At 48.4% G+C, this 14,406-nt stretch overlaps 1 protein-coding gene across 2 annotated transcripts in view; it reads left to right on the top strand.

Annotated features, from left to right (window-relative positions):
* The window catches only part of Pparg (peroxisome proliferator activated receptor gamma), a 106,450-nt gene that overhangs the window by 68,552 nt on the left and 23,492 nt on the right, over positions 1–14,406 (top strand). For both annotated transcript variants that reach the window (XM_042679905.1, XM_042679906.1), the window contains 3 exons: positions 1,040–1,267; positions 2,637–2,806; positions 6,468–6,606. In XM_042679905.1, coding sequence (XP_042535839.1) covers positions 1,048–1,267; positions 2,637–2,806; positions 6,468–6,606 — 529 coding nt within the window. In that variant the 5' untranslated portion in view covers positions 1,040–1,047. The remainder of the gene's footprint in view (positions 1–1,039; positions 1,268–2,636; positions 2,807–6,467; positions 6,607–14,406) is intronic.

Consider the following 14,406-nt stretch of genomic DNA (forward strand, 5'->3'; position numbering starts at 1 on the left):
GAAGTAAGTCTCCGGCCTCGTGCAGGCGCTAGCCGGGGAGAGCAAATTCCTGGGAGCTGGGCTCTCTGGGAAAAGGCAGGAGGCCAATTCCCAGGTAGGCCTGGAAGAGCCGCCCGCCCTTCCTCCCCGGCCTCCATCCGCCAGAGGATGGCTGACAGCAGGCTTTCTGCCCTAGAACTTGAACCTCCTGCCCCGGGCTTGGGAACCTCTGGAACTTGGATGGGCAGCTCATTTCTTTCTCTCCTGAGGTAGCAGTCCTGGATTCGGCGTAGCTCTGCACTCAGGTTTCTGAGCAGAGAATCCACATTTATCACACTTTCTGGCTGCTTTGTTGGCGCACTGTGGATACGAGGGAACTGGGCTCAGAGAATCCAAGCCAGGCAGGTAACGGTGCCGTGGGAGCTTCAACCGTCCGTTCCCCTGTGGCTCACAAGCTTTGCCACCCAAACTGGCGAGGTTTTATTTCATGTACTGTGATGACTAAAGTCAACGTAAAATAACGTACGCGGCTCGTGGCGCCGGAGCCGCCGCCGGCCGCAGCGGTTATTCTGCGCTTTAGAAACCATGTGTTCCCTGCTTTGCCTTCTGTATTGTTTCTTGTTTCCATCTCGCTTTGTTTTGTTGTGTTGGGGAGGGTGGAAATGGGTGGAAATTAGTACTGAGTAAAATCTGTTTTGTTTGGCAGTGCTAGGGTTGAACTCAGGGCTTGGTGGAAAGAAATTTCAAGTAAATAAAAGCAACTAACTTGGCGTATCTTTAGAGAGTGTGAGGGGTAGAGATGTAGGCAGGACAGGTAGAAGAACATCACACACACACAAACACACGCATGCACGTACACACACACACACACGCACACAACAGGCTCTCTCCCGGGTTAGCCAGGGTAGGAGTTGGCTTTTCACCCAGCTGGGGTGGTGCTCAGAAGGATGGCAGGGTGGCTGCTTTATCAAAGACATGGCTTCCTGTGCGTGCAGTCGTGAGCGAGTGCCCTGTCCGTCGGCACCTGACTTCAGGCTCCATTTCTTTGCTTCCATTTCAGAAATCGCCATGGTTGACACCGAGATGCCTTTCTGGCCCACCAGCTTCGGGCTTGGCTCGGTGGACCTCTCTGGGATGGACGAGCACCCCCACGCCTTTGACATCAAGCCCTTCACCACTGTGGACTTCTCCAGCATCTCCAATCCACACTACGAGGACACCCCATTCGCCAGAGCCGACCCCATGGTGGCGGATTATAAATACGACCTGAAGCTGCAGGAATACCAAAGTATGAGGTTGATGTCCACCTTTGAGGCCGCTCGGGCTGGGGGTGACCCCATTCCAGGCTCCTGGAATGAGAGCCCCAGAGAGCCAGGCATGCCCTTCACAGAGGAGGGCTCCGTCCTTCATCTCTCCACCCTTGATTATCAGTCATAGTCCAGACGGGAAGATGGCCTGTTCCTGTCTTCCTTTCCCTTTCTCCTCCTTGCTTGCTTGCTTTTTTTCCCCCCTAGGTCTGGGACCGGGACTTGAACTTGGTACCTACATCTGCTTTCGCAGTGGCCAGTGCTCCACCAACTGAGCCACACCTCCAGCTCATGCTTGCTGCCCCTTTAAGAGTTTAAGAGTCCATCATCCGAACTTTGAATTCTTTTGACCTCTTATAATTTAACAAGTAATCATTGTACGTTTCCTTACGTAGTTTTTTTTTTTTTTTGGTCAGTCGTGGGGCTTGAACTCTGGGCCTGGGCGCTGTCCCTCAGCTCTTCAGCTCAAGGCAAGCGCTCTACCACTTGAGCCACAGCGCCACTTCCACCTTACATAACTTATCACCGCTAAATGACTATTACTGTAAGGGTTTTCTTTTTTTTTTCTTCTAATCTGTAGTTTGTGGCATTTATGCTGAAACCTACTTTCCTGGCACAAATTTACATTGTATTCTTGATAAATCTTCATGCCACTAACCAACATCAAAACATCAGACTCAAGAAAAACTAGGGCTGCGCTTTTCATGATAAAGGACATCTTTCGAGCACTGCTTCCTTGATTCGTATCTGGCTGTGGGTGGCTTTCCAAAGCCACCCGTCTCTCATTGTCAACCATTCATTGCCTGGTCATAAGCATGAACTTTCTGTATTTCTAGTTCTTTCTTTTCTTTTTCTTAGATAAATAGTGTACGCGGTCATATTTATCTGTGTGGTTTTCAGTTGGAGCCTAATACGGAAATGTAACCAACCTGAACCTAACCAGTAAATGTAGTACCAGCTTTCTGTAGGTTTCTCCTGCTCCTTATCAGAGATGGTTTTTTACACACCACCTCTTTCCACTCAGCCTGGAGTCCTGCTGTTTGGGCACCTTTGAGCTAGGCTCCCCGTGACCTTCCACAGCCAGGCCCTTCTGTGTTTCTCTTGCAAGAGTGACTGCAAAATGCTTCTTTAAAAAATGCAGCGTTTGGATGAAATATGTTATTGATGCTACATTCAATGCCAGGCTCAGTGCAGCCCATCTCCCAGCCAAACGGCTTCTTCATTGCTCCAAACCCCGGTGCTGTCTAGTGAACCATCCGGGGCTCATCCATAAGGAGGCTTGGGGATGTTATGCTCGGTTCTTCACTGTTCATGTCCCGGGTAATCATCTGACGTTTTCCCCTGGCACAGGTGCCATCAAAGTGGAGCCGGCCTCCCCGCCTTACTACTCTGAGAAGACGCAGCTCTACAACCGGCCCCACGAGGAACCTTCCAGCTCCCTCATGGCCATCGAGTGCCGTGTGTGTGGAGATAAAGCTTCTGGCTTCCACTACGGAGTCCATGCGTGTGAGGGGTGCAAGGTAAAAAAGAATTCACCCCAGAATTCATCCCAGAGCGGGCCTGGCTCACGCTCAGTCCAGGGAGCCCAGATCAGATGGTCACATTCTTTTTCCTTCCGATTAAACTCCTTCCAGTGGTACCATGTGTGAAAACCTAAGAAACACAGGTGCAAGTAGCACTGCTCCGCCCCTGTTCCTGTCCCCATGCTGGTCCTTTGAGGTGTGCGCGCCCAGCCCTGGTGTCTTGCAGGTTTGGGTCGGGGGGGGGGGGGGGTTGTTTTGAATGATTTGTGCCAGGAATCATTGCAAGACTGTGAGGGATGCGTGAGGCCCAGATGTTGGTTTCCGGGTTTCGCTTCACCCTTACGAATGGGCTTATTTACAACCCTGTGAGTTAAGGACTGGGGTGCAGCTCTGTCAATAGTAGAGCACTCACCTGGCACGTGCAAGGCCCAGGTTTGATCCCGAGCACTGCCAAACAAAATGCACAAACAGAAAAACAGGTTAGAATGCAGAGATAGAGACTAAACACTCCATAAAACCTGCCAAACGCAGGTAAGCCCAGGCCCAGCTTCTTCTGTTGAGATGGAGACATGTAGACTTTTTGGCTGGGCTGCCTGAAGCCATAACCCTTCTGGCCTCTGCCTCAGCCAACGGGAATGGCAGACACTGCACCCAGGTGTTGGTTGTGGTGCGGGAGGGAGGGAGTCTCACCAACGTTTAGTAGCCAGCACTGCAGGAGTGAGCTGCTGGTGCCGGGCTGGTTGATGGCTTTCTTGATACAGCATTGCCAAAAAGTGTGGGGCTTCTTGACATGATAAAGGGAGTGTGTGTGAGTGTGTGTGTGTGAGCGTGTGTGTATGTGTGTGAGTGTGTGTGAGTCTCTGTGTGTGAGTCTGTGTGTGTGAGCGTGAGTGAGTGTGTATGTGTGTGTGAGTGTGTGTGTCTGTGTGTGTGAGCGTGAGTGAGCGTGTGTGTGTGAGCGTGAGTGAGTGTGTATGTGTGTGAGCGTGAGTGTGTGTGTGAGCGTGTGAGTGTGTGTGTGAGTGTGTGAGCGTGTGTGTATGTGTGAGTGTGTGTGAGTGTGAGTGTGAGCGTGAGTGTGAGTGTGTGTGTGTGTGAGTCTCTGTGTGTGAGTCTGTGTGTGTGTGTGTGTGTCCGTGTGTCCCCTCTCACCCTGGTCTCATAGTCATCAGGATTCAATCATGGTGGCTGCATCCTAAAAGGCCTTAGCTAATCCCAATCCCCTCCCCGAGGTCTCACCTTTAACCGCCGCAGTCAGATTAAATTCCATCTTCTTATCCCCCACCAGGGGACTGAATGTTAACATGTGAACCCTTCGGGGCCACAACCAAACCGTGGCAATCACATTGTTAACCTCTGCTGAGAGACGGTTTAGGACGCACAAAAGGCACAGTGGTCTGCTGCGTAGTCTGCAGGACCTTACCCCAGTCGAATGGGCTTTCGTGTGTTCCCGGCTGCGTCCCGTAGCTTATGGACTCAGCCCGGACAGACCACACACAGGGAGAAGCTGGAGTGGGCCCAGCACACGGCTTTTAATCCCAGTGTAAGATAAATGCCAATCTGGGACCTCGTAGCACATGAAATTTTGTTTAAAATAAAGCAATTAAGGAGGAGTTGGAAAACATTGTGAAACAGACACAATCAAAGCCAGAAGTCACCTTGTCAGACAGACGGGAAGAGCTAAGAACAAACGATGCCAGCAGCTCTCAGACTCCCTGGTAACCGGAAGAGTAAGCTGTTGGGAGAAAAAGAAAAAAGGAAAACAGGTTGAAAATGCACTTCATTTTATTGGCTCTGGAATAATAAAGGGAAGTATTCATTTGAATCCCAGAACTGAGTTTAAAAAAAAAAAAAAAAGTGAAGTCAAGATTTAGAAAATGTGTCTGGTGCGAGGTGCTGGTGGCTCACGCCTGTCATCCTAGCTACTCAGGCGGCTGAGATCTGAGGATCACAGGTTCAAAGCCAGCCCGGGCAGGAATGTCTGTGAGACTCTTATCTCCAATGAACCACCAGAAAACCGGAAGTGGCGCTGTGGCTCAAGTGGTAGAGCGCTGGCCTTGAGCTGAATAGCTGAGGGACAGCGCCCAGGCCCAGAGTTCAGGCCCACAACCAACCAAAAAAAAAAAATGTGTCTGGAGAATAAGTGAAAAGAAATCCGTATCCAGGCACGCTGCAGGAGAACGAGGCAGGAGAGCCAGCACCGCGGAGAGCTCACCTTCAAAGCAGGGGACAGGTTGCACTGAGAGAAAATAAAGTGCCTTTGGTCTTCCACACACAAAGGTGAAATGAACATATTTGCAGGTTATTCTAAAACAATGAAAAATATGCTTCAAGGGAAGTAAGCTATTAGAGAAGGTATTTGTAACAACTACAGATTATGAATTCTGGAAAAAGTCAAAATACATACCCATAGTAGAACCAAGACTAAGCCATTGCTTTGTGTACCAGACAGGACCAAAGCAGTTTGAATAGATGAAGAACTGAGTTTGGAAAATGGAGGTGTGGCTCAAGTGTTAAGAGTAGTAGCCTTGAGCAAAAATCTCAGAGACAATGCCTTGAGTTCAAGCCCCAAGGCCATACCCAAAAAAAAAAAACAAAAAAAAAACTAAATTTTACAAAGATGAATACAATGGAAGTGAATAAGAATATTATAAACCCCAAAAATGGAGCAGGAAGACATTCCTAATTTAAAAACTGTTTCAGACTCGGTGCCAGTGGCTCACACCTGTAATTCTAGCTACTCAAGAGGCTGAGATCTGAGGATTGAGATTCAAAGCCAGCCTGGGCAGGAAAGTCTGTGAGATTCTATCTCCAATTAACCATCAGAAAACCAGAAGTAGAGCTCTGACTCAAAGTGGTAGAGCACTAGCCTTGAGCGAAATTGTTGAGGGACAGCACCCTAAGTTCAAGCCCCATGACTGACAAAAAAAAAAAAAGCCTTCTTTGGTTCTATCCAAAAGCCAGAGGAAATTTAGCAGACTTGTCAGCCCCAAACAGCCTTGTTTGTCATCTTGCAAGAGTAGAACTTCTGGGAACTTGTGCATGGCGTCTCACGTTATTTCCTATTATCTCTTTCTGTCTGCAGGCTTCCATGATGAGGCCCTCTTTCAATGACAAAAAATAATACTAATAATAAATGAAACAAACTCTGCCGGAAATTATGCAACCGAGAGAATTTTTCTAAAAAAAAAAAAATCCACATGTGGATTTTTCTTGGCCCCAATCATATTTTAGAATGAAATGATTATAACTTTGCCAAGCTGCTGAGCACAATTATAAAGGCCGGGGCATGCAGTTGGAATGACTCTCGGAGAGACTGAACTGATTACATGGTGTTTTATTTGCATTTCATTAAATCCAGAGCCCTTCTTAGAGCATGCTGAAAACCGAAGCGCGTGCCAAGGTACACGAAATGACACCAGTTGGACGTGGTCAGCGTTTGAGTGCTGGACAGGGACCCTCGAGGTCCCCCGGGGCTTTGGCTTGTAGCAAAGAAACCTGAGTTGGAGAAGGCAAGGGACTTGTCATCGCCCGAGAACATGGCGCGGGAGCCCCCTCCCCCGACCCGCAGGCCAGGGCTCGGGAGCCAGAGCCGTGGGTGAGTGCTACCTCTGTGGATCACGAAGGCATAAAGTTTGCTTCTGGTGTGTCTCTGCAGGGGTTCTTCCGAAGGACTATCCGGTTGAAGCTTATTTACGACCGGTGTGACCTCAACTGTCGGATCCACAAAAAGAGTAGGAATAAATGTCAGTACTGTCGGTTCCAGAAGTGCCTTGCTGTGGGGATGTCACACAACGGTAGGTGCCCGCGGGCCCTGGCGGCTCAGCGCACGGGGTGGTGGTGGGAGAGGGCGGCCGCCCCACAGATGCCAGCTTGCAGAACCTGATGCTGCCCACGCGGGCCTCGTTCAATCAGGGACCTGAAGCTTTCAGTATGGTGTGTGCGTCCGGCACGTACAATGCTGAGGGTAGAGACTGGAAAGCCACAGGGAACTAGTGTTTGCAAGCCAGTAGAGCGGTAATGGCGATGTGTCTGGTGTTGCTCTAATAGCTACAAAGAGAATATGTGTGTGTGTGTGTGTGTGTGTGTGTGTGTGTGTGTGTGTGTGTGTGTGTGTGTGTGTGTGTGTGTTGGATATTGTGTGTGTATGTGTACTTTCTAAGACAACTCTGGCTATTTCTGGGAATAGGGTTTTACGTGGCATATAGGACTTCGATTTGTGCCCTTTTGCACTGCCCATGAATGCAGAAAATGGACACACCTGGAGAAAGGAGAAAGAAAATACCCGTGCAATACAATCCCAGTGTGATAGGCAAACTTGAATCTAAATTCAAGGTTCCAGGACTGCAGCCGGGTCAGTGGTAGCTTGTGGTAGGCCCTGGGTTCCATCTTCCACCAACACACACACACACGCACACACTCACACACACACACACACTCACACAAATCAAGCCCATCCATTTCCAAGAAATAATGGGGAAGACCTGAGAAAACACATGTTTTCAGAAAATGCAGTGCTAACTCGGGAAAATCACAGAAGATACGCTTGCTCAAAGAATTAATTCTTCATTACCATTTGGTTCTGATTGGTTGACTCACCCCCAAGACCAATTTCAGCTGTAACTTGATAGTAGTATTTTTGTCAAGGATTAGTCAATTCTTTGAAACATCATTATGGCTTAAGTGACCAAGTTAATTCAGAATTTTATTTCCTTGGATATTTAATTCCCCCCTCCTTCTTTCTTCCTTTCTCTTTTTCTACCTTCTCCTTCCTTCTTTCTTTCATATTTGATATTAAACATAGGTCTTGAGCCTACTAAGCATAAGGCTGTACAACAGAACTGCAGCCCAGCTGTGATTCTGGGTTTTTTTCTCCTTTCTTCTCCTTTACTCTCTCCAAATTAATCTGGTAAGAAGAATAGTCTTAGAACTCAGGCTTCATCCCTCCTGACTCTAATGTATCTGGAAAAAAAAATTTTTTTTGTTCCACCATACAGATGTTTGGTTTTCATAGTGGAAACCACCAAGATACTTCGCAATCAATCACTAACTGGTGACCCTTTAAAAATAGTTTACAGAATTCAAGTTGTTAATGTGGGTCAGTTCCTTAAGGACAAGAATGTATTCTGAATAGAGCTATCAACAGGCCTGCTGGTCAGGCTGGGGACTGGGTCCAACTTCTCTCGACATTTGACTACATCTGCTCTGTAGCACACTGTACAACTGCAGTCATTGATTGCAAAAGAATTTGCTGGTTTAATTCCACCATTTCCTTTTTATATCAAGCCTCATAAAACATCAGGGCACGTTTTCAAGCCAAGGGCTATATTTTAGGTGATGCAATCAAGTTGCAATGAATTTATTTCATCTTTATGAAGAAATCATTGACTTCGAGGTCATTATCATTGAGATATCCTGAGAAAGCATGCCGGCTCTGCTTTTAGTGCTATTTATTTCTTGTCTGTTAAAATTGTCACTTTGCTGGGCGCTGGTGGCTCACGCCTGTCACCCTAGCTACTCAGAAGACTGAAATCTGAGGATCGCGGTTCAAAGCCAGCCCAGGCAGGAAAGCCCCTGAGGTTCTTGTCTCCAATGAACCATCAGAAAACCAGAAGAGGTACTATGGCTCAAGTGGTAGAGCACTTGCCTTGAGCCGAAGAGCTCAGGGACAGTGCTCAGGCCCAGAGTTCAAGCCCCATGACTGACCAAAAACAAAAAGAAAAAAATTGTCACTTCACACGTTCATGTGAAATATAATTCCTAGCACCAAAAGATACTGCACACACAGAATATACTTGGTGTGAAATGTATTTCCTGTTGTGTGCCAGGAAGCGTATACATTAATATGTACATAAAATATACCTCTTATTGCTTAGTGTGTATGGGCAAATATTATTTAAATCTCAGCCTGCAGGCTGGGAGTGAGCATGTCTGAGCCCTGGCTTCCAGCCCCAGCCCAAAAAAGAAAAGCAAAAGAAAGTCTACCTATGTGACAGCCATGGTTTTCTCCTTCCAGAATCATCTCAGAATCCTAGCACAAACTTGATAAGGTCATCTTTGACCTTATTTGACGATCCAGTTATTCTGTTGAGATAGCGGGACATGCAAGTACTCCGAGCTTGTAAAAGCCAAAAGAGAATTAAATACCAGGGCCTTGCACAGTTAAGGGGCTCAGCACTTAACTGGCTCCAAGTCCCTCGAGGATTTTTATGGGAGTCTGTGTGCTGTTTCTAAACACCATCCATAAAGCTGGGCACCGGTGGCTCACACCTGTCATCCTAGCTACTCAGGAGGCTGAGATCTGAGGATCACGGTTCAAAGCTGGCCCAGACAGGAAAATCCCTGAAACTCTTATCTCCAATAAACCACCAGAAAACCGGAAGTGGCGCTGTGGCTCAAGCAGTAGAGCCCTCGCCTTGAGCTGATAGCGCTCAGGCCCAGAGTTCAAGCTCCATGACCAACAACAACAAAAAAAGAATACCATCCACAGATGCCTGGCACCCAGCAGGGGAACTCAGCCACTGGCAAGGCTTCTAGGTGGTTGCTGTAACTTTAAATTCTATGTCTTTGGCAGGTGGGAGTCGACAGTAATTGCTGCTCCCATGCCTCCTCAATTATGGCATTGAGTGCCGACCCCAAATCAGCACCCAGCACTTCAGCGCGCATAAGAAGAAATTAACATCTCCCCTGGCCCAAAAATTTACCAATTTCTGTGTTACTTTTTTTGCTTTGTTTTCTGAGACCAGGTCTCCCTCAGGGCTATTGCCCAGTCTAGCCTTGCATTCCCAATCCTCTTATCTCAGACTGCTAAGAGCTGAGATTACAGATTGCCCACTTCTGGGTTATTTTTACTTCTTCTCTTTAGCATCTGCTGAGCCCATTCTGTGAACTTGGTGTCTCCCTTAGCCACGCACTTGCACCTTAGAAGAATTCTAAAGTAATGTTCAAGGAACACTAAGAGCTGGGAAATACTGCTGGAAAGCTAATGAAATTAATGATCGCCAAGTCTTTCAATGCCAAAAGTTCTACTAGAAAGCCAGGTGCCTCATGGTTCACACCTCTAATCCTAGCTACTCAGGAGGCTGAGATTTGAGGACTGCAGTTCAAAGCCAGCTTGAGCAAGAAAATCCATGAGATACTTACCTCCACTAATCTACCCAAAAAGCCAGAAGTAGAGATGTGGCTCAAGTAGTAGAGCACCAGCCTCGAGCAAAAGAAGCTCAGGGACAGAGCTCAGGCCCTGAGTTCAAACCCTGGGACTGGCACACACACACACAAGTTCTACTAGAAGCATTGCTTGCATGATAAAATGCCTGCCTAGCAAGTATGAGGCCCTGTGTTCAAACCCTACTACTGCCAAAATTTTTAAAAAAATCAATAAATAAGTTGGAAATTCTATAATTCTTCCTAATCAAGCAACCTGAAACACTGAAGTTTTCACTTTTCATCCAGCTACTACAATCTTCCCAAATATGTAGGCGTCTGGTAAGGTGGCCGCCTAAAATGTTGAGTGTGTCTGTATGTGTGTGTGTGCGCGTGTGCATGTGTGTGTATGTGTGTGTGTGTGTGTTTGCACACTAATACTGGGGCTCAAACCCAGGGCCTTGCATTCTTGATTAGCTGGGTACGCTGGTACTTTACATTTGAGCCACAGTCCCACATTCAGCTTTTTGGGTGTTTAGTTGGAAATAAGAGTCTCTCAGATTTGTCTGCCCAGGCTGGCTTCAAACTATGGCCCTCAGATCTCAGCCTCCTGAGTAGCTAGCTGAGTTGCCTAAATTTAAAAGCTTCCCCCTGTATGTGTTAGTGCCCCCAAGGTGTATTTACACATCCAGGCTCTGATCGGCTGGCCCGTGGTTTAAGGTTGTTGGTTGGATGTGAGCGTCATGATATAGCAGTGAGTGTAAAGCCCTCAGTTCAAACCGCAGAATGACCAAAGCAGAAAGGTCCAGCGCGCAGCCCCATGGGGCGGGCAGGCGGGGGAGAGGGGTCAGCCTTTCTCTTGTTCTCAGGCTCTGCAAACCCATCCCCGGTCAGAATCAACTTAGGTCATTCTTTCATTTTCTGTTGAGTTATTATTTTGAAAGCTGCTTCGATCTATCTTCACAAGTAAATAGCGACTGTCTGTCCTGTGCCCTACAGTCCAGTTCGGTAGATATTTTGAAAACAAGTCAACTGATTGTTTCTTGGAGCCATACCCAGACCCGGGTTCAATATCTGGGGTCTTTAATGATTTCATGAGCGTCAATGATGTGTCTACTAGATAAGCAGCTGAGTCTGTCAGAGCCTCGCGCGAGTGTGTTGCATCACGAGTGTTTTGCATCAAGCTCCTTTAGGCATTGTGTGAGTGCGTGTTTATACATTGCATGAAGTAGGCATTTAGAGCTTGTATCAAGCTAATATATCTTCACCAGAATCTGCTGCCCCTAATGAAACCTAGTCTTCCTGGCGGGATCCTATCAAGTCATTTAACAGTTTTGCTGTTGCTTTTTAACCAAGATACAGGCTCTGCCCCCACCCCCCAGGGGATCAATTAGCCCACTAATAACCAAACGTCAGCCTTCTGGAGGTCTAGACAGGATGGGTTGGCTTTACAAAAGTCTGTTCCCAGGTACTGAGTGTTACAGACATTCCTAGAATTTTAGAGCTAAACTTAGAGCTGAAAGAAGGAACCTCTACCCCATGCTGAGGACCAGAGACATGAAGTAACTTTCTGGAAACCACAGAGCTGGTTGGTTACCAAACAGACAGTAGAAAGCCAGGGACAAGTTTCCAGTCTAAAACTGCGCCTCTTCCCTGTGAGCTCTGACCTCTGCCTCCACCACCTTCCCTGTTTTGATTCTCCAGCTCTGCACCCCAGAGGCAGGAAATGGGCCAAGTGTGGGCTGGTTCCAAGGCAAGACGCTTAATTTGGAACACCAGATGGAGAGGTAGAGCGAGAGGACAGGGCAGATTTTGGGTTCTGGATCTGTGAGTTTGGAGGCGTGACCACAGGGGCCTGGCCCGCGCCCGTGGGGGGTCTCACCCTCACCAGATGTGTGCTTCCAAAGCGAAGAGGCCCACTTGGCTTTTGCCCCTTAAAAAAAAATACAAGCCAGGCCCCGGTAGCTCACGCCTGTCATCCGAGCTACTCAGGAGGCCGAGATCTGAGGATCGCGGTTCAAAGCCAGCCCAGGCAGGAAAGTCCGTGAGACTTTAATCTCTAATTAACCACCAAAAAGCTGAAAGTGGAGTGTCCTCAGGCGGTAGGGCACTGGCTTGATCAGTGAAGCTCAAGGACCGAGCCAAGGCCCTGAGTTCAATCTTCAGGACCAGCACACACACAAAAAAATTAATAAAAATAAAATAAAAATGTTTCCAGCCGGGCGCTGGTGGCTCATGCCTGTAATCCTAGCTACTCAGGAGGCTGAGATCTGGGGATCGCGGTTCAAAGCCAGCCTGGGCAGGAGAGACCGTGAGACTCCAATCTCCAATAAACCACCAGAAAACCGGAAGTGGCGCTGTGGCTCAAGTGGTAGAGCGCTTGCCTTGAGCTGAAGAGCTGAGGGACAGCGCCCAGGCCCAGAGTTCAAGCCCCACAGCCGACCAAAAAAAAAAAATGTTTGTTTCCTCCCTGGCTTCAGATTCATGTATATTGTTTGCCAACTTGAGCCCGCTAAACAAGATTCATTTTTCACCCCTTTCCTGAGCCTCAGAGGTGTAAAAATACTACCCCGCCTGTGTAACTAGTAGTACTGAAAGTTAATGAACCTAAATTGTAGTACAGTCACTTAACCCTACAGATAATTTGTTCAGGAGACAGCCTTGCGGGCGAAACTTCCATGAGGGAGCTTTTATTCAGATTCTAGCCGAAGGATTTTGCTTTCATGTCTCCTAATTCAAAAGTCATCTCTAAAGTTACTTGTTGGCTGTTTTTGTTAAGCATAAGAGAGCAAGTCTATCCATATCTTGGGCCATTTAAGTTTGCTAGTTTGCTTGTCCACAGGAGAGAGAAAAAAGAAAAACGCAGCCTTTCTCGGCATATAATCTTCGCCGTACGCTTCTGCAGCTTAGGACCGAATCTGGCCACCAATTGTGGCTGATTCTGGTCCACGTCTGCCTCACCCTCTGATAATTCTGAATCTTCCCCCCAACTTTGCCACCAGGATGGGCAGGCCCCCTGACATAGCCCCACCCTCCTCCTCCTCCATTGTGCAGGGAGCTGCTGGGGGTGAAGGAAGCTGGGGTCCAGTCAGAAACACCTCCCTCCCCCCCCCCCCCCCCCCCCCCGTGCCAGGAGACTGCAGGCTGGGGGTGGGGGGGGATGGCGGAGAGGGCTGAGGATAGGGAGATAAGCCATGAGCCGCCATCCTCCCTGTCCTGCACAACAGCAAAGGGAGAGGACAGGGAAGAGTGAGGAGGAAGCTGGAACAGACTGAACCAAAGCCAGGCGATGATGTAGAGATTTCTGCTGTGAGGGGTGGTGTGCCGAGGAGAGAGTTCCCGAAATACCCACATCGCAGCTAGTTCAATGGAAAGGCTCCTGAAAGAGTCTCTCTCCCTTCTAACTCCAAGCCAGGCCTCTGGGGAGGCCTCGGCCAGACAATCACTGCAAAGTTTATTTCGGCTCCTCTGAGGTGGATCTCCAAATCTGAGGCTCAGCGGTCCCAATCAGTGTTTCTCTGAGAAATCTCAGATAAAAGGCAGTGGTCTGGTGGTCCCGCCTGTAATCCCAGCGCGCAGGAGGCTGGGGGGGGGGGGGCTACTTGACACAGGTGGTTGGGAAAGGGGGAGGGGGAGGAGCAGAGCCACTCCTTCTTTCCCGGGGTCCCTCTGGGGGCTTGTGCGTGCAGGTGACTGCTCCACCGCTAAGGTAACCAATCATTTCCTGCCCACGGCTCCTCTTTGCTCCTTCCCTCTTCTTTCCCTCTGCTTCCGCACTTCCTTCCCCCACAAAGAAGCCAAAAGTGTGTGGGCTATGGTCTTTCTGAGAAGCCTCATTAAGTGTTCATTCTGGAGAGTTGGGCAGGGGGTGGGGGGCCTGAGCCTGGCTCCTCTCCACTGAATGTAAGAATTGCCTGCCTGGCCTAGTAAGTGGAATAAAATGCCACCCCTGTAACCGGGGTGAAGCGGATCAGATGCACCCTGAGAACCAAACCCCGTGCTGGTTTTGCTCCCAATGCCGCACCATGCCTGTGTGACTCATGAAACACATGGCTAGTTCTTCTTCTGGTCTGTCCAGCCATGTGTCACGAGACTCCAAGATACACCAGACCTTGTTCAATGGTGGGATGAGTAGTTAGGTGGGCAAAGCAAAGGCAGCGCAGTATGAACATGGCTGCCACCGAAGCCATGTGATGGGCGGCGTGGAAGGAATCGTTCCCTGTACTTAAAAGCCTCCTAAAGAAAGTGACATTTGAATTGGGTCTTGAGGGATGAATAGGAGTTTGTCTCAATGATTGCATGTGTAAACAAACATATCTTCCTCTCCCTTTGCTAAACAAACCCTTTGACCTGCCTGGCAGGATCAGACGTTACAACCTTTCGTTAAGGAAGGGAACCATTTAATTTTTGCATATCATCTGTGCTGTCATGAAATAAGGTGGTAGCCTTGAGTT

The sequence above is a fragment of the Dipodomys spectabilis genome, unplaced genomic scaffold (genome assembly GCF_019054845.1).
Source record: "Dipodomys spectabilis isolate Male_0828 unplaced genomic scaffold, ASM1905484v1 ptg000054l, whole genome shotgun sequence".
In the NCBI taxonomy this organism is placed as follows: domain Eukaryota; kingdom Metazoa; phylum Chordata; class Mammalia; order Rodentia; family Heteromyidae; genus Dipodomys; species Dipodomys spectabilis.